Source organism: Neofelis nebulosa, chromosome 2 (assembly GCF_028018385.1).
Source record: "Neofelis nebulosa isolate mNeoNeb1 chromosome 2, mNeoNeb1.pri, whole genome shotgun sequence".
Taxonomy (NCBI): Eukaryota; Metazoa; Chordata; class Mammalia; order Carnivora; family Felidae; genus Neofelis; species Neofelis nebulosa.
Genome location: NC_080783.1, coordinates 72,298,863 through 72,319,443, shown reverse-complemented (window position 1 = coordinate 72,319,443; position 20,581 = coordinate 72,298,863). Strand labels below are relative to the sequence as shown.

The following is a 20,581-nucleotide window of genomic DNA, read 5'->3' as shown; positions in this document are numbered from 1 at the left end:
TCTATATCTTTCTACATATATATCCATAAAAATGAAAAATTCCTTGGTTCTCAAAAGTAGAGAATCCACAAAGTGGTGTTCCTGATACGCTTTTGTCTTTTTTCTTTTCCTTGAGTAATGAGGTGGTCTCATTAAGCCTGTGGAGTTAGTTCTTCACATAGTTCAGTTACCCATTTTAAACTAATTTTTTTTTTTCAGGTAGAGAAAAGGGGAGCTTAATTATAGGACTTGTGGAGTCTTTTCAATAGAATTAAAATTTTGCAAGTGACAGTGCTGCTATTGGTTATTATTATAAAAATAATCTTAACTTTATGATCAGGTTATGATTTGTCTACCTTCTGCCTCACTTTTCAGGAAGGATATCTGCAAATAATGTGAACAAAATTTATATTTTGGCTGCACGTTAAGGCAGAGAGATTTTCTTTGGATAAGCACTCTTTCTACTAACAAATCAGAATGCACTTAACTGCCTAAAACACATCTGAGTTTTTGAATACCAAAACTGAATGAAAAAAAAAAAAAAAGGAAAGTAAAAAGAGCCAACTGTAAAATATCATACTTCGTAAGCTGAGATGATCAGCTGGAGAATGTTTCCAGAGTCCTTCTGAAGTAGCCCTACTGTAGCTCCAGGAATGAGTTTTGCGTAATTCTGTAAACAAAAAAGAATAAGTCAATCTGTTCACTGTGATCAAGAAACACTACCTGTGGGTTTCAACCTGCTGGTTGAGATCACTTCTATTTAACTGGCCAGGGGAAACAAGATCCTGGTGATAAATGAGTGTTTCTCCTGAAACTGTAGTCCTGCCTGATGCTGCTTCCTGCATGCAAGTGGGAACTAGACTGCCATTGGGGATATCAAGTGTCTGTGGTTGCCTTCGTCTAGAGCTGTGATTTATGTCACAACTGGAGTCAAGTCTGAAATAATAATAGCACTTATATACCATCTTCCATTTGTGGAACATCCTTTGTCCAAAATATTACGAGCATACTACCAGGAGTTTTCTTCTCTTTTTGTAATGTTATGGAAACTTTCTCTGCCATCAGGTGCTCTCCAAGTCATTCAGCCCAAGGGTCTTAATTGTCAATTGTTTGGTGGAGAAAAGGAGTGAGTTATGTGGATGCTTGCTGTTAACCCCCTTTCCTAGCAGTAACGAGCTCTCTTTTAGGGATGTCACCATGGTGCTGGGGTTGACTGGAACTGAGTCCCCACTCATCATGACTGACTCAGTCAGAACCTATCTCTAAACCAGCTGCATTCTGCACTTACATCCTTCTCTGAGATGTCATTCCCACCTGAGGAGAACTCACAACATTAGTTTATTCACACTCTAAATATCAATCATGACCAGGGAAATGAGGCATTGCAAGGAAGGGAATTTTCCGGACTGCTAAAAATTACCCCTCCCTTAAGTTTTATGTTTTAATACTTATTTTCAAATGAAAAGTTTTCTGAAGTGTATGGTGCACATATCTGTCTTCCTAATAAAGATTCCCAAGCACACCTGAACTTTTTTCTTGAAGAAACAGCCATACTTATCAAACGAGTTATAGGTCTATAATCAAAGACTTCTAAAATCCACGGATAGATCACACTCATACCAAGTGGACCCCAACTGCTATGCTTTTTGCTTCTTTTATTTGTTTTTAAATAGTTTCTATCTTCTCCTTGTTAAGCTGTAAGGTATCACTCACCTACCAATTTTCTCATTTATTCATTTACTGTTGCATTCAACAACATCTATTAAGCAGGCTTAATATGCTGTGCTACGTCAGGAAGAGACAATCACTCTTTTTGTCAGCTGTGGCCTTCTGAGTTGCTGTGTGTTGTGAAATCAGATGACTGAATTTATTAAAAGTGTATGTAGAAATAGAAAGTAAGTTTTGACTGAAGGATTTAGGGCACCTCCTCTTGTTCAAACATAATGCTATTCTGTCTTATTCCAAAGAAGATTTAAGTAGCTTAAAACATGTACAAAAATAAGTGAAAATTAGTAATGATTATTGATTATAATCGTGATACTATATCAATGGATCAGATCGAGGTGAGCCAAGGGGAGGAACAAATGAAGCAGGGGTGACTTTAGAACACAAACATGTTCTAGGAGGTACTTGCTAGAGGTGGGTACCTGGGTTAAGTTCAGGTTTTCTACACCTCCAGGATGGAAAAATGGATGCTGCTTTTAATTGGTGGGTTCTGTAATATTCCACTTCTTTCCATGTTCTTGATTGTGTTTAAGTTTGAAGTTGATGGAAATCTGAATTCTTAAAAGTGGCAGTTGTGATTCTGCCTTGACCCTGAGTTTTATTATTGAAGGGGTCATGGACAGTAAACCAGGGAGGAACATTCCTCCTATTACCCAGTGCCCCACATCACTGCCTATTGAAGGTGGGCCCCACTCTGTTTCCCTGAGTCAGGTAGAACTTGTCAAATATGAGAAAGGCACCGGTTCATTGACTTACCTTTTCAAATAAACACATGTCAAAAGGGCTGTGAAGCATGAGACCTGTGGTTAACAGCGAATACCTAAATAGGAACTTGAATTTCACTCAAGTGGAGCTGGAATGTGTGTAAATTTGACTGGTCCCAAAAGAGAAGGCAAAGGAAAACTTTAAAGCTTGACAAAGAAAGGTTTAGATCTTTTCAAAAAAGAATTTCAAGGCTCTTAGCTTTGCATACAACAGCTAGCCTTGAAAAATGTCCTGGTTTCTCCAAGGCCAAGGTATAAAGGGTACTGTCCACAAGCACTAGTTCAAGTGGCCTCTAGATTTTGGGTTAATTCTTGGTTAACACAGCCAAATCCATCTACTTCCCAGAGCATAATTATGATCCTGTATGTGGTATGACGTTTGGCGTTTGGCTATTAGGACAAGTGGTTTAACATTAATTGCATTTGCTGATTGCTACCAGAGCGAGGGTATAAAGGAGTTGGCAGCTAGAGGCAGCACCCTGTGATAACACTGACAATTGTGTAGAGGAAAACTAGTAATTAATTTCTGGATGCTGATTCCTCCCAAAAGCATTGCAAATAATTAACTAAAAACATGGACAATTTGGCTTCCTGATCTAACACTGTAAAAAATTATACTTCAAATCTTGTAGTATTATGATTACTGTAAATATCGTGTGTCAAACATCTTTCTTTCATTAAAGCCCTAAAGTGCTATTATAAATTGTTCTTATTAAACATGTTTAATGTTAGAAAAAGGATGATTTTGCATGCCTGGATGTGATAAATTATAGCGCTGTGACTGTAAAGGATAACTCTTGGATATAAGAAATGGTGAACTCTAAAAACACGATGTTTCATGAGCTAATTAGAAATGCCACCTTCTTGGGCTTGAATTTCTTGGGCTTCAATTCCCTGTTATCTGCCCATGGGTTATCCTAATTATGGACTTTCTCCCTCTCCCACCACCATGCCACCCAGGAGTTCCTGAGGTTGCTTTTCTCATTCATGTTTGCAAAGTTGGCTTTTTCTGATTGCCTTAGTTTTCTTAACTTCCTTCATCAAACCCTATTTATTTGCTCACTGTGCCCCCACAGTGATTTCTTATTTGTCCCACGGTCTGTTTTTGCTCCTTAGAAATCTCCGGCTTGTCAAGGATGGAGGCTAAGAAGTGGACAGGGGGTGATTTAGTGGGCAGGCAACAAAAGATACAGAGGAAAATTCTTAAATTCACACATGTGCACCTGGGCTCCTCTCGGGGAGTGTCTCCAAGGTCAGTGCTTCTCGGTGTCTGGCTGCTAGAACCAGCTGTCACATCCATACCCCTACACACCTGCCACCCCAGCTATCCATGCTCAGACTACTGGTTGGCTCTTTCTTCAAAGACACTCAGACTAAGGACCTTGGCAGATACTTGGCTGCCTTTGGTGCTAGAAGGGGCATTACTGATGTGATCTTCATTCTTGCGTTGACTGAACTTCCTGCTGGGTTCACTCATCTCCAGGTTTAGGTTCTGGGACATGGTTTAGTATTAACTGTATCCTAGCTGGACATCTTGATTGGGTTTCTGCCTTGGATGATTACTCTCCTGTACCCTTCTGTCCTACTACTGTGACATTCCTGCTGTGGTCTCAAAGATTCTTCACCACCTGAGACTCATAAGCCACCATTTTATATAGACCACACTACTCATGCCCCTCATCAGAGGTGGGAAGCTAGACTTGCCATATATCTGCTAGCAGCATTTTAATAAAAAATCTGTAAGACCAAATTCTTCTCTCTTTAGGCTCTATGCTTGCTTAACTCTTTCTGTGAAGCCTCATTGATATGGAGGGACTTTATGCTCAGCACTGATCATTTTCAATATTATATTATTAATCAACATCAGTATTTATGGCCTTAAATGATACTTACTGAATGTTTTTTGTTTGCTAAAATACATTTAGTAAAAGTTTGGCTTATATAGATTGAGAACCTATGATGTTATAGAATGTGTCCACAAATATTTTCTCTAATATCTCACTGTATATACATAGTCATTACCTAGTATATCTTCAATTAGTAGCTTCTATTCATCCATTTTCTCTCTCAGAAAATTTAACGGCAGTATAACACACATGCACAGCATACGAGTAATACGTATACAATTCAATGGGTATTTTAAATGTAAACAAGCAGGTGTAACCACCCCAAGATCAAGAGGTAGAGAGTTATCAGCCCCCTGAATCCTCCCTTGCACTGCTTCTCAGTCATTCCCCTCCCTTAGAAGCCTAACTACTATTCTGACTTTTATTACTGTAGAAGTCAGGGGAGATATCTTCATTGACCTAAGGGTAACAAAAATGTCTTAAGTAGGACACAAAAGCACTATCTATAAAAAGGAAAAGATTGATAAATAGGGCTTAAACTTAGGAATTTCCACTGTGAAAAGATGCCTTTATGAGAGTAAAAGGGAGTCAATGAGTGGGAGAAAATACATGTAATACATGCATCTGATCTGGCACCAGAATATCCAAACAACTCCTACACATCCACAAGGAAAAGACGTTTGGAAAAAAAAAAAAAAATGGACATGCAAGTGGCAGAAGAGGACGGCAAATTGTTCACCATCATTAATCATTAGAGAAATAGAAATTGAAACCAAAAGAGATGCCAGCGTGAGTCTACTAGGAGGGCTACGATTTAAAAACCTGATGATGCTCTCAACTACTTGCCGGGGGAGTCTACACTGGTACAACTACTTGGCAGAACTGGCAGTAGCTGCTAATGCTGAACATGAGCTCATCCAATGACCCAGCCATTCCACTCCTGGGTGTAACCACCAACAGAGATGAACCCGCAATGTATGACTGCTCTGAGACAAACAAATGCACAGAGAGGCATTCATGCTTACTGTCAAGAGGGTGCTTCTGGCCATCAAGATGTCACTTAAATTGGAGAAAGTACAGATAATTCTTGAAGGGTCTCAGATCATTCAGGGATTTGGCCACAAGGGGGAATCAGTTCTTACCCAGATTCTTTCTACCTGGGGACGGACCCAGGGGAGGTGTAGACTGGCAAACTCCCCAGCACTCACAGCATGGTCTGTCTCTTCTGAATCTCCCTCCATCCCCAGGCACCGGTCTCAGGACCAGGTCTTCATGAGCCGCCTTCACCAATTCTGGGAGCCACACAATGGGACGGAGAGGTCCTCACATGCCCCCGACTTCCCCGTGCACCTCCTGCCTTTTGACACCTGCATCCTCAGAAACCCAAGTCTCCTAGAACATCTGCTGTGGGGACTCTGGGACAGCCTTGGGAGACTGACAGGAATGGACGAGGAAGGGACCACCTTGCTCTCTAGCGGAAGCAAAAAGAAATGAAGAAAAAGTTGTGGCTGTAATCACTTTCAAATGGAAAGGCTACATCTTGAAAAAACGTAGCAAGTAGCAAAAGCATAGAAGCAAAAAAAAAAAAAAGAAAAGAAAAATTTTTTTGTCCTGGGGGACTGTATTGTGCTGTTTATCTGGTCAAAAGAAAACAGCTCTTTGCTGATGATGCCTTGCTTTTGTTGAGCACTGTGCTTCTTCCAAGTTGGGGGGAGTGGGGGCCGGTAAGGGTTTGCTGAAATAAGTCCTTCTTCTGAAGGCAATCAGAAGGCTTTCTTCCCGTGAGGTCTTTCATTCTTGTGGGGTTTTATACTGCTGGTTCTCATGTTCGTTATCGGTAAATGCAGGGCTCCCAGTATTATGCAAAAGTTTACCCCCAGGCTTGACTGTGTTACTAGGACACCCAAGATTCCAAAAAGAATATGTAATTGTTTCTGGCACAAGGTAGCCTGAATGTCTGTCTCTGGGTTGCATGATATCTGCTTTGCCTTCAGGCTTTCAATTGTCAGCATTCCACAGGCAGGCAGGCAGCAAAGGGAGTGTGCTAATTAGATCAGGTGCTTGATCTTGAAGTCTGCACCAGCAATGACTAGGTAGTCGCTTCAGAACTTTTGAGCACTACCTGTCTTTCTTCCAGTCTGCCCTGGAATGTAATTATCTTGTCAGCCAAGAAGCTGCAGCACACAGCTGAACGAGTGCTCGGCAGCAGTGACAGAGTGATAAGGGAAGACGAATGGACCCACCGTGCATGACTGTTCTGAGACAAACAAATGCACAGAGAGGCATTGGAGAATGGAGACTTCGAGAACAAAGAGGCTACACTGAGTATTTGTTGCTGAGGATACTTCACATGGTCCCTTAATAAGATTACCCTGCGTTTTGAGAGGGATTGTAAACCTTTGCTGGCAAATGCAAGTCCCAAAGCTTTAGAAAGCTCTTTTAAAATGGGCAGCTGTGTTGGCTTCAGTAGCAGCTTATGTGCTTTGCAGACCAACCGGCAGGTAATAAAACATTGAAAGATGACTAGTAGGAACACGAGGAAGGGGACCAAAAAAGAGAAAGCAGGTGTAGATACAAGGGCTGCTAAAGAGGTATCAGCAGCCCTTGCTGCTAGAAGGGTGGTGGGTGGACCAGTAGCAGCAGCAGCATCTGGAAGCATCTGGAGAAATGCAAAATCTCACTTTAATTTTTTGAGGACCCTCCATTTGGTTTTCCATAGTGGCTGAAGCAATTTACATTTCCACCAACAGTGCAGGAGGATTCTCTTTGCTCCACATCCTTGCCAACACTTGTCAGTTCTTATCTGTTTGATGATAGCCATTCTGAAAGGTGTGAGGTGATATCTCATTGTGGTTTTGATTTGCATTTTTCTGATGATTAAGTGGTGTTGTGTATCCTTTCCTGTGCCTATTGGTCATCTGCCTATCTTCTCTGGAAAAATGTCTATTCAAGTCCTCTGCCCATTTTTGAAAAAGTGTTTATGTTTATTTTTTGTTTGTTTTGCTATTAAATTCTTTACATATTGTATACTCTTGTATGAATTCTTCATATATTTTGGATATTAACTATCGGATATATCTATTGGATATATCTATTACATATATCCAATGTAACTATTAGATATTAATTATTTGGATGTATCACCTCACACCTTTTAGAATGGCTATTATCAAAAAGACAAGAACTAACAAGTGTTGGTGAGTATATATATGTGATGGAATATTACTTGGCCATAAAAAAGAAATCTTGCCATTTGCAGCAATGTGGATGGACCTTGAGAGCATTATGCTAAGTGAAATAAGTTAAGCAAAGAAAGACAAATACCATATGATTTGATCAAATCAAAATAAAACAAAACAAGCAAAAATGCCAAGCTCATAGATTCAGAGAACACATTGGTAGTTGCAAGAGAAAAGAAGGGATGGTGGGGAAATGAAATGGGTAAGGGGAGTCAAAAAATACAAACTTCCAGTTATAAAATAAATATTTCATGGGGAAGTAATGCACAGCATGGCAACTATGGTTAATAATACTATATTGCATATTTGGAAGCTGCTAACACAGTAAATCTTGAAAGTTCTCATCACAAGAAAAAAATTTTGAAATTATGTATGGTGATGGATGTTAACTAAATTTATTTTAGTGATCATTTTGCAATGTATACAAATATTGAAATATACAACTGAAACTAATGTAATGTTCTACATCAATTATATCTCAATTAAAAAAGTTTTTTTTAAAGTTTTTATTTATTTTTGAGACAGAGAGAGACAGATCATGAGCAGGTGAGGGGCAGAGAGAGAGGGAGACACAGAATCCGAAACAGGCTCCAGGCTTTGAGCTGTCAGCACAGAGCCAGATGCAGGGCTCGAACTCAGGGACTGTGAGATCTGACCTGAGCCGAAGTCAGACGCTCAACCAACTGAGCCACGCAGGCGCCCCAATTATATCTCAATTCTTTTTTAAAAAAAGAAGAAATGCAAAACTTCAGACCCCATCCTAGACCTGAATCAGAGTTGGTATTTGTTTGTTTGTTTGTTTGTTCTTTGAGACAGAGAGAGAGATAGAAAGAGAGCACGCACGCAGGGGAGGGGCAGAGAGACAGGGAGAGTAAGAATCCCAAGCAGGCTCTATGCTGTCAGCGTGGAGCCTGATGTAGGGCTAGACCTCAAGAACTGTGAGATCATGTCCTCAGCCGAAACCAAGAAATTGGATGCTTAACCAACTGAGCCACCCAGGCGCCCCAGAGGTGGTGTTTTAATAAGCTCCCTGAGTGATTGGAGACACCAGAGGAACTTAAAAACAAAACAAAACACTGATGCCTGGGCCTCAGCCTTAGAGATATTGAATTAATCATATCAGGGTGTGGCCTGGGTACTGGGTTTTTTAGAAAGCTCCCTGTGCGATTTTAATGAACATCAATGTTTAAGAATGGCAGATATAGAATAGTCTGTCTATACCATTCCTGTTGTCAAGCAGATGCTTCCAGGAAGGGCTATGGTAATTTGGAAAATGAAGTTTTTATTTATTTATTTATTTATTTAGTTAGTTAGTTAGTTAGTTAGTTGGTTAGTTGTTATGTTTTTAAACCTGTACACCCATAATTTATAAGGGATCCTCAGTTGGTCATACACCTGTGACATCCATTCTGTACTCAAGAACAAAAGTGGTGTTTTTGAATGCCTGATGCCCATGGAATAATAACATGCTTACATCCCTAAGCCTTCAAGACTGAAGTATCTAGTGTTAGCCTATGTTATCTACTCCATTCTCTTCTATCCTAGCTCATATCAGTCTGACTAGCCTTTCTTCTGTTTCTCGAACAAATTGAGTGCTGGGTCCTTTGCTGCCTCAGGGCCTTTGCACATGCCTTCTCCTCTTGAAAACTCCTCAACCTTTTGGTTGCTGCTTTATAATTACCTTTTGAAAGGGGTATTCCCTGAAGATTCTATAGAAGTAAAGTTTCACACTCTCCTCTTTCATTTTTCTCCGTTGCTACACACTACTCTTTTCCATTTTTTAGTAATATTTTCAAAATTTTAGTCCCAAATATTGCACTGGAACATACTAATACTAACAAAATTATATATTACTTATTTGTAATTCAAATTGGATGCCCTGTATTTTTATGTGCTAAATCTGGCAATCTTATAGAAAAAGTATGTGAATTTCTGAATAAATAAATAAAGTGTGCCCAAACTGTTCAGGCTCAATAAAATGTTCTACTTCGAGAATTTTCTGTTTATTTATTGAAGATTCAATACCATAAAGGCAACAAAATATTAAACTATGTTATAATTAATAGTAACCCTTTTGTAGCATATTTTTGGCTCTTTCAGGTAATTAAGCATAATATTAAAATGCATAACCCTCCCAAACTTCTCTGTGTCCAGGGACTGTCAGTTTAACTTGTCCATTGTGCCTTGATGCCCTATGTAATCAGTAAAAGGCTACGGTGGAGAATGCTTGGTTGTGGCTAAACACCTGTGTGGTGATCCGTGTCAAAGGGAGCTTCCTTTAAGCATTGCTAGAATTTGGGCCAGCTGCACAGACATGGACAGAGTGGCCAACTGTAAGCATAGGAAAGGTTTCAGGGGATAAATGTGTAGCTGAGTTTAGTGAGCGTCCCTGAATTCTGTGAGGCTCTGAGAAAGCATAGAATAGAGCAACTGCACAGTTTTAAGCACTTTGTGGTATGGAGAGGCACCTTTGAAGAAACTGAATTTGTTCACAGATATTGGAGTCCTCACCAAAAGAGCACTTTCAAGGGATAAGAAAAGGGATACTGGAAATGATTTGTTGGTCCTTGTTAAGGCCATCACATGAATGCATAAAAAAGTAACTAAGTATCATTTGAATATGTAAACAACATAACCTTGTAGTTAATGTAAAAATATAGTAATTGTGGATGTTCTGGGGCTGCTGGTGGGAGGGGAGCAGGTTTGTTTTTATTTTAAAGCAGACACCCTCTATGTATGGCAACCACAGATTTGGAATGTTTTAGAAGACCTTGATTTCATTTAATGTGATTCTTGTCAATAAAAGTGATTGTTTGACATATAACCAAAAGCAATTTAATTTTCATGCCTTTAGAAGGCTACAAATGTACAAACTCATTCAAAAAATCTGAACCTACTTAATATGTACCGTATGATGCCAATTATGTTAAAATATGTAAAGGAATGCAAAAAAAGAGAAGACTTATTTTAAAATGTCAAGAATGGTTAGCTGTGTCTGAATGGTGAGTTTATGAGTGATCTTTATTTTCTGCTTTGTGCTTTTCTGGATGCACCTCCCCCACCTCTTTGGGGGCAAATAACATGTATTAATTTTGTCGTCAGAAAAAGAGTCATTTAAAGTACGTAGTGGGTTTTGTTTGTTTGGTTGGTTGGTTGGTTTTGGCCATACTCCCACACTGTTGGTAGGAGAGTAGCTGATACGGCCACTTTGGAAAGCTTGGACACACCCGGGAGAGTTGAAGATGCCATTTCTTGTGACCCCGAGACTTCAATTCTAGACACACATCCTCCATAGAGAACACATGTACAAGCATGAGCATGGGTGTGACATTTGCCATGCTTTACCAACTGGGTGTGATCCATGCTCCCAGCTACAGAACGAACACACCACAGGTTGTACACTCGATGGATTGTCCATGGCAGTGGAACAGAGTATAGTAGAGTTATATGCATCTCTGCAGACAAGCCTCAAAAACGTAACATTGAGCACCACAATATGAATGTACTTAATGTCACAGAACTGCGTATTTAAACATGGTTAGAATGGCAAATTTAGCTTAGGTGTGTTTTACCCTCACAACCCATCCCCAAACATAACATGGAGTCAAAAAGAAAATTGTCAAAGTAATATGTACAGCATGAAGTTAAACTTGTAAGCCAAGATTATGTAATTGTTTATGGATCCATATATATTTTAATGGTACAAAAAATAAACATGAGAATGATAAACACTAAGTTCAGGACATTGGTTACTTCTATGGAGGAAAAGAGGGGAGTGGCATCAGAGTTGCACAGGTATACAGCAGGCAACTGTATCTAGAATGCCTTACGTCTTTAAAAAATCTGAAGCAAATATGGCGGCAAAATGTTAAGATTTGAGAAGGCTGGGCAGTCGATGCGTGGGTGTCATTATATGACTCTATTTTTCTGTGTACTTGAACTGTATCATCATAAAAACCTACAGTCTTTGTTAGACCAGGTGTCCCCTTTGTCTCTTAGGTTGGAACTGCAGATGGTGATTCCCATAGACAGTAGCTGCTGTTTAAAGGATGTGTTGACCAATGGCATGATGCTCCCTGACTGTGTGGCCTGTTTTTACCACTCAGAATCCAACGGTCTTTTTTTCAAGTCCACCCATTTGTAAATTGCTCTATTTGTCTAAATTAACAGCAACAGTAAAGGGCCCTAGATGAAGTGTGCACTGATTTTAAAGGACTCTGCCATTTTTAAGAATTCCACCTATTCATCTGTTCATCTGTCAGGCGGCTCGGCTCCACCCTTAGGCTCTCTGCTTTTACAGCTCAGTGACTTTCAAAGTTGGTGACTTTGTTTAAAAGGCGGCTTCTTTGGTGGTCTAGTAGTTAGGGACTGGCATGCCCTTTCACTATAGCAGCCCAGGTTACAGTGTTACTTAACTCAGTGATTGACGCTATAGACTCAAAGTGCCTTGGTTCGAATCCCAGCCTACACAGGCAACTTGCTTTATTTTGAGTTCTTTTATTATTTACTTTAATTTATTTGGTCCAATTTTTATTTTTTTATTCTATTTGGGTTTATTTGGGGTCCATAAAATGGAGATTAAATGATAAAATGAGTTAGAATATTTAACCCCAAGCTGCCACCTAATACACCCTCAGCAAACCTTCCCTATGATTCTCATAGTCATAGTTACAGAACATCTTGGCTCTCAGTTTTCCACCACTATAAAGTGAAGGTCTTAGCTCAACACTATCATACTGTTAGTATCAAAGCTAGTTTTATGATGGCCAATTAGTTTACTGCCCATTCTAACAAAGATGGTGAGTAGGAAAAAGTGAAAACATTGACAGACATGCAAACTCTGACCCCTCATCAAAACTGTGCCTTGGATAGGGGCACTTGTACCCCAATGTTTATAGCAGCACTCTCAACAATAGCCAAATTGTGGAAAGAGCCTAAATGTCCATCAACTGATGAATGGATAAGGAAATTGTGGTTTATATACACAATGGAGTACTACGTGGCAATGAGAAAGAATGAAATATGGCCCTTTGTAGCAACGTGGATGGAACTGGAGAGTGTGATGCTAAGTGAAATAAGCCATACAGAGAAAGACAGATACCATATGTTTTCACTCTTATGTGGATCCTGAGAAACTTAACAGAAGACCATGGGGGAGGGGAAGGAAAAAAAAAAAAAAAGAGGTTAGAGTGGGAGAGAGCCAAAGCATAAGAGACTCTTAAAAACTGAGAACAAACTGAGGGTTGATGCGGGGGTGGGAGGGGGGGAGTGGGTGATGGGTATTGAGGAGGGCACCTTTTGGGATGAGCACTGGGTGTTGTATGGAAACCCATTTGACAATAAATTTCATATATTGAAAAAAAAAAACAAAACCATACCTCTGCCTTGGGGTGCCTTTCCAGAACATAACCTCTAAAATGCCTTCATCCTGTTCTTTAGGCAAATTATTGGTCTACAAGTCTACTAATGCTCTGTGAGACTTCTTAAGGTAGGCACTGTGTCTTATCCTTCTCTGTACTCACAAATGAAGGGAGGTTCTAATGAAATGCTTGATGAATGAATGAATGAATGAATGAATGCATGCATGCATTCAATAGCATCTTGGTTCTATTGATATGCTAGATATCCTGGGTGTTGTGTAAATCTTGAAATATTTAGGCTTTGTATTGAAATTCCATTTTGTATTCGTTCATGGGCTGGCCTAATAGAGCATCTCATTAAAACCCTACTTTAAGTCTGAATCTTCTCTTTTCTATTTTTTTTTTTTTTACCTTTGTGTTTATTTACTGGATTATGAGTCTTTGAGTTCTTTAGAAGAAAAGTACTATGTGTAAACTAAGGGTAACTACAGATGACTTTTCATGGTTATAATTTATTAATTAGTCTGGAAAATGCTTCTAACAACTTTGTGCTGATAATCTGAGGACATGAGTTTTATTTCCAAATCTTCCCTCTCTAAGAGCTATTTTTATTAATGAGGAAAGTATAGGCTGGCTCTCCTCAGTCTTATTCCCAGATATCATCAATTGAAGAGAAATAAAAATCCTTTTCCATTACACTTGAATTAAGAGCAATTTGTTAACTGTATGGGGATTTCTCATAATTCAGAAGTTCTCTTTTTATTCCTAGATAATTTTATATTCACTAAAAGCATAAATTTGGAATACTTCATTACAAGATGGGGTTGATAGGATAAAGAACAATTTTTTTCATACATGCTTAAAAATTAGCTATATTATGGCTAGCTGAACTTTGTGCATAGATCATTGGAATTCATGGTGATTTCCCTTCTTCAGGTTCAGAGTCATTGACTACTAAGGCTGGAGGTCATCCAGTTCAGTCCTTTTATTTTGCCAAAACTGAGGCCAGAGAAAAAGGGATTTTCATCAGAGCAAAATCGTTTTGATCTTTTCCAATAGTGAACATTATAAAACAAAACAATAATAGAACAGGATATCACAGAGCAAAAGGGCTCAATTTTTGTTTTATCTCCCTCTTTAATTCTTTGCCTCCTTTCAACTCTCTTGCTGCAGTGAAAAGCTCAAAAGATAAGCAAAAAAGGAAAGAAGGGGTGATATAAAAACTGGGTTATTGATCTTAAAAAATTGAAACTTGCATACGATAGGTTATATTCACAAGCCACACAAGCTCTTAGCATGTTGTGGCTATACTTTATGCTGGTTCTTAGATAACAATGACCAGCAAATAGGGGTAACTGCTCAGGGGTTTTCCTTTTGTGGCTTAGCGAGAAGGCTCTTGAACTTATCCAATGGGTTGGTCCCAGGAGTGATGGCAGTGTTCCTTTCCCCTGGTGCCATCTGGGTCCAAGGGGAAGAGATGGCTGCAAATGACTGTAGCTCTGGGTCAGGCAGACCCCCACCTGCTCTTATACATGGGCTCCCTCAACTTCCACAGGTATTTGTCACACAAAATTCCAAATTACTATTTAGAAACTTTGACCCAAATTTACTAAAGATGAAAATCTATTGTGTATCGAGAAATAGCCTAAACAGAAAGATGAGCAAAACCCACCATTCTCCTCAAAGAGGTGATAATTGAGGGCTTTTCACTTCCAGAGGGAAGGGCCCTTTGGTGGTATTAAAACCTGCATGGGTGGGGCTCCTGGGTGGCTCAGTCCCTTAAGCAGCAGACTTCGGCTCAGGTCATATCTCACAGTTCCTGGGTTCCAGCCCTGTTTCATGCTCTGTGCGAACGGCTCAGAGACTGGAGCCTGCTTCAGATTCTTTGTCTCCCTCTCTCTCTGCCTCTCTCCTGCTTGGACTCTGTCTCTCTCAAAAAACAAACAAACAAGCAAACAAACAAAACCCTGCATGGGTGTCCTGTCCCTATACTTTAGATATATCACTCTGTCCTATTAACAATAGGGACATCAATCAGCAGTCATAAATGTTAGCAACTAAACTGGACGTGTCTATTACTAATATGTCTTGTTTGCTTTCTAATGTTTCAACATTTCATTGTAAATACTAGGTTATTGAAAGGAACAGCTTTGAATCCAAATGACAGCCCCGCCTTAGTTTAAAGCTAGGTTCTCTTTTCTGCTTATTATGGATGTTTGATAAGAAATACAATTGCTGAGAAGTTTGTTTTGCTTGCTGTTTGCTATGAGCATTGTGAGACCTTTCCTGATTGTAACCCACTGTAGAATGGGCTATAAAACTTCCTAAATGTAGTCTGATATGTAATGGAATGAGTGATTGTATACAAACTAACCGGCATTTCTCGCTTCTGTAAACCTGCTTGCTTAGCACATTCCTCACCTACCCCCTTCCCCCTTTCTTCCTCCCGCCACAAGTAAAAACCTCCCCTGTGCTATTTGTCTCTGTCTATAAAAACGCTATACCAACCCTAATCGTGGCCTCTTGTGTCACCGACGAGTGCGCAGAGGACCAGGTTCGAACCTGCAATAAACGACCCTTGCCGCTTGGCTTTGACTTACCACTCTGGTGGTCTTTTGTGGGAGGTTTTGGAACTTCAGGCATTACAGTTATATAATAATTATCATTATCAACTTAACAAAACTCATCTTTTCCAGCCAGATGTGAACATTTTGAAAGATTAGAATATCTTAAAGTCTTGTAAATAATTCCAGGTGATTAATAACATGATTTGACAATGTAGTTAAGAATGTTAATTTAATTGCTTTTTATATCAATATCTCACTAGGAAGGAAAGACTAGTCAAATTAGACAATTGGGCTTTAGTAGCCTGATGCTATCTTAATGTAAATTAAGAGTAAACATTTGAAAACAATAGAGGAGCTAAAAAATTTTTTTTAAGCTTGGGTAATTGAATCCTGATTCAAAATGGTATTTACCACTAGAATGTAATATGCTACCTACTGCTCAGTCTATTATCTATCATTATCTTTTGAACCCTATAATTGGACAAACAGGCAACTATTCATAATAATAAGTTTGTTCAAAATCATCCTTTTGCTGGAGTCTGGGGTGCACTCTGCAGTCATATTGAACTGAAGGCAAAACTGCTTACTTTATCCTTTCCATTGTTTGTTCTTCTTTGTTACCACAAAGCACAGCAACACTGCACATCTGGACAGTCCGGAGCATCTTCCCAAAATTACAAAACAAAAACCTATAATTTTGTTCCTGCATTCCGTGAATGGGCAACATAAATCATATTTGCTACAAGATGGGCCACCATTGAATCGGAGCCATCCTGTGCCCAGAGTGTATGCACATAGCTATGCTTAACACAGAACTGGGGCAAGCAAATTGCCTTTTGGAATTTCCATTAGATCTAACCACGTATTTATCCTATCACTGGTTTTATGTTTCAGTGATTCCTTAGTAGTTATATCCCTTCTATCACAGCTATCCAAACATCAGGTTGTGCAGGGCTCCACCTCACATTGGGCTCCTTCTAAGAGATTTAAGTGGAAAGGCAACACAAGCCATTATTGGTTTGTTTTCAGTTTTCATTATCAATAAAACAAGAGATCAGCATTTTCATGCTGTGTGAAGCCTTCAGGGAAGTGCAATGTCGCTGTCATTATTTTTAGGCCAGACTGCCGCCTGCCCCGACTAATGCAGATGGAATGATGAATACATCAAAATAGAGATAAAAAGATGAAAGAAAGCATCAGAGTCGGAGAGTGGGCTTCTGCCCTGGTCTGCTGCATGGCTCCCTGACAATGTCCCTTTGAATTTAGCGGAGCCTGGATGGTAAAGACCACAGATCATGACAGAACATAAATTCGCCTCATAATGAGATTAGGAAGCAGGCAAAATAAATGTCCTGCTGTTAAATGAGAGCCAGGCTCTAATCTGGTGTTTTCCTTGGAAATGATCATTTCCTTTGCAACAGGGGAACCGTCGGCCCAACTAACTTAAATCTGACAGATTCTGTTTTGCCACGTGGTTATTTTTCATCTTCTTCTGTCTTTTGGTAGCAGTTTTGAGGAGGCGTGTAAATGAGTTGTGAGTCTTAAAGACTATTACTGAAGTGAGTTATGGATGACTATGTTCATGATCATCAGTTGTATTTCTCTGACTCCCCTTTTAAGAAAAGTTCTGTGCAACTCCCCTTCCCCCTTCTAAACAGGACCAGGCTGTGGAGGAGGTGTTGTGACCCCCAGGGTCCTCTCGCTCTACCCTTAAGGATCAAAGGCAGAATAGACTCACTATTGTATTTGGGGTATTTTTTTTTTTTTTTTAAATCTTAACCGCAACTCTACTACTTAAAACCACTGGAAACAAGTATCACATACTAAAGAGCCTTAAAAAAATGCCCAGATCAGGTGAACCCACATGGTCTCTGAGTAGAACAAAGGTCTTGAGTATACAGCTTGATTGCAAAGCACTTTTTTGGTTTTCAGCAGAAGGCAATCTCACCTGGAGTACAATACCCTCCTCTCATTAAAAATGCAAGATAGGATCTCCTCCTGGATCCTTTCTATAGAACCTGATTCAAGTTCATGGACTGCACTGTCCTTAGCAGTGAGTGGCATTTAATCAAAGCCTTCTGTGAAATAATGTCAGTTTCCCGAGCCCTGTAAAGTCACCAAGAGAGTTAAGAGGTCCTTTAAAAAGGAATGGGAGATCGGACTCTGAACTTAGGAGTATTTAAAGCTTCTGCATAGAAGAAGGCACAGACAATTTAATGTACACCTAGTTTCTCTACATTTTCTCAGGTCCAGGCTAGAGATTCCTTACTTCTCTGTGAAACTGCCCAATAGGAATAAATCATTTGCTAGCATCCTGATACATGGTATTCTGACATATTGTTTTTTAGGCTGGAATAAACCCACGGAAATCTTTTGTGTTTACATATGCATTTTACAGTGTATGCAGTGGTTTACAAACACTAGCGCATCTAATGAAACAGTTTCCTTTCTGCGTCTGGTGTTTCCATCCAAAAACTTAAACTGCAAACCCAGCTACTATGAGGGAGAAAATATATTTGTGGCCCAATTTAACAAGCTTTTCTCTTTTACCTTTCTTACTTCTCAATGGTTTGAATTGTATCGCTACTTGTATATTTTCTATGCCTTGATTTGTAGATGTCTGGAAGTTTCAAGTCAATTCTGCTCCCTTGCTCTGTTAACTCCCTCCTTGTCACATGAAACAGTCCAAGGGAAGACAGACTTTCTGTTAAGTAGGTGCTCCCATGTTCCCTGGTGCTCTCTTACAACTCACCTTGTCATTCCTTAATTCTTTCTTCCCTGCCCCACCAGATCTCTCCCCCACTCTCCACGGCACCCCTGGATTTGTAATTTAAATTGCAAACAGTAACTTTACCAAGTGTCCAGCATATCTGTCACATGTTAATGATTTTCTGATAGCAACCCATGCATTGAACTCTGAGTTCATGCTAAAGTTCCACGTCCAAGACTTTCCCTGAAGGAATTCCCCAAATTATGTTTGCTTACCTCATATAAATGAACTTGTTCTTGGGTTACAGCAAAGATTAATAACACGTTATTTTGCACCAGTTTATCAATGAGTTGTCCAATTGTTGGATATTCCTAAAATTGACATATAGATTTTAAATGTCATCTTAACACAAGAGTGTAAAATAAAGAAAGGAGTATTTCTTTCGAAGTTATCATACTGAGTTTGGCATTTCAGTTTGGTTCTAAGTAAACAAATACACAATTAGCATCAGTCACTCAATTGGTTTAATAATTGTTTCCTAAATCTTGCAAATCGAATTAATTCCAGAGAGTCAGTGCCTGGCAATGTGGTATATTATGCTCAGTCACTTCTAAGGAGAGCACTTGGAATTTTCTTAAAGAATTATAGTGTGTCGTATTTTCCAGGGCAGAGACACGGTTCTTCTAAGCGCCGCTTGCCAACAGGCTCAAGCTGTAGAGAATGTTAGAGCTGGGGGAGGAGTGGTGGACATGACGGATGTGACTGCGGTGACTCAGGTAGCTCGTACACTCCTACTGGAATTGGATGAGGCGGGAGGAAGGGACAGCCTGCCGAGAAATGACACACTAGGGTTCCTACGTCCATCTGATTTGAGACGTTCCTATACCAGTTTTGGATTTGGTTTTACTGGCTTTTTGATGTCACTAATCAATTTCAGGGGATCCTGCGACATTTTTACAGGACAACTGAAAACACATTGTATTTCTTTTTCATTGACACATTCATGCCCAAGTGATACGAGCTCTTTAAAAAACAAGAAAGGCATAAATGATCAAATTTGAACATGGCCTCTACTTTCCAAGGTTAAAAAACGTGCAGCACACTTGGCTGTTGTACGAATCCAAACGTGGATAATGTACAAACAGGAAACTCAAATGAAAGAGTAGCCTGCAAACAATGAGGCTAAGATGATGTTGATCATGAAGGCAGCCAAAGCAGAGCAACACTGACAAGTAAGCCCTCTCGTACACTGATGTGTTGTGTTCACATATTCTCAGCACTCTGGGACTAATTCTGCCTGATATCTTCTTTAGGCACAAGATTCAAATTCCAGGAAAACTATAGTTTTGTCTAAAATACTCCGGTAAATGATCCAGCTGCGTATCTGGCTGGGTAAAATGGGCTTGCCATCCGATTTGGATTTTTATTAGTAGATATCCAGATAACATAAATCTTCCGGGGTCTGACATTTTCAGTGTCCCCTGCTTTTCAATAGCCCAAACACCAAAAATCCCTGACCTTCAAGCCTAAATTCCTCCATCGCTGGGCCTTCCTATCTCCACATTCTCACACTTTCTACTGATGTGCATGTTTTGCAAGGATCACACTGTGAAGCCCTTAATAGATGGGCAAATGTGGTTTTCTATTTGGCCTAAATCAGTTGGTTTAATTTCCACAGTTATATTGTAAGTTCCTCAAGGCCAGGGACCGTGTCCTATTATTTTGTGGCCCTTGGAGCCTGGCTCAGCACTGAGTACATAGGAAGTGTTCAAAGGACCCAGGGAACTATGCTGTAGGCAGACATGGAAATAATCCACAACTTCTGTGCATTTGCACCAACTTACTGAGCAAAAGTAAATTGAACTTTTATTAGATGGGAAGGTCATACCAAGCAACAAGTAGTGCTTGCTTCTAAGATCCTGCTTTTTCAGAGATGTCTATTAATGGGGCATTTTAATAATTGCAAGAAAAAGTAATAAAAAAGAGATCCATGCCTCACATTTTCTTGGCCCTCAAAGGCTAAAACACAAAAATGTGGCTACTCTCATGGATATTATAATGTGGAAAGGCAACTTACATGATAAAAGAATATATAAGTTTGAGGACTACTATTGGTCAATAGGGGGAAACACTCATGTTGAAATTTAGAAATTTAAGTCAAAGAATGGTAGCAGGTAATTTATGAATCATTTGTTTTTTTTTAAACTAATATATATTATATATATTAAAACTAATATATATGTATTATAAATAATATATATAATATATATTATCTCATTGAATTATTTTTTTCAGGAATAGTTTTTCCAATCTGATATTAGAATTCTAGGTTCTTTCCCTCTCTCTCTCTCTCTCTCTCTCTCTCTCTCTCCCTCTCCCTTATATATATT

General features: G+C 39.4%; 1 protein-coding gene across 4 annotated transcripts in view; it reads right to left on the bottom strand.

Moving 5' to 3' along the window:
• The window catches only part of ITGB6 (integrin subunit beta 6), a 132,711-nt gene that overhangs the window by 36,932 nt on the left and 75,198 nt on the right, over window positions 1-20,581 (bottom strand). For all 4 annotated transcript variants that reach the window (XM_058715177.1, XM_058715178.1, XM_058715176.1 and 1 more), the window contains 2 exons: window positions 18,467-18,562; window positions 560-649 (listed from right to left, as the gene is read on the bottom strand). In XM_058715177.1, the coding sequence (XP_058571160.1) occupies window positions 560-649; window positions 18,467-18,562 (186 nt within the window). The remainder of the gene's footprint in view (window positions 1-559; window positions 650-18,466; window positions 18,563-20,581) is intronic.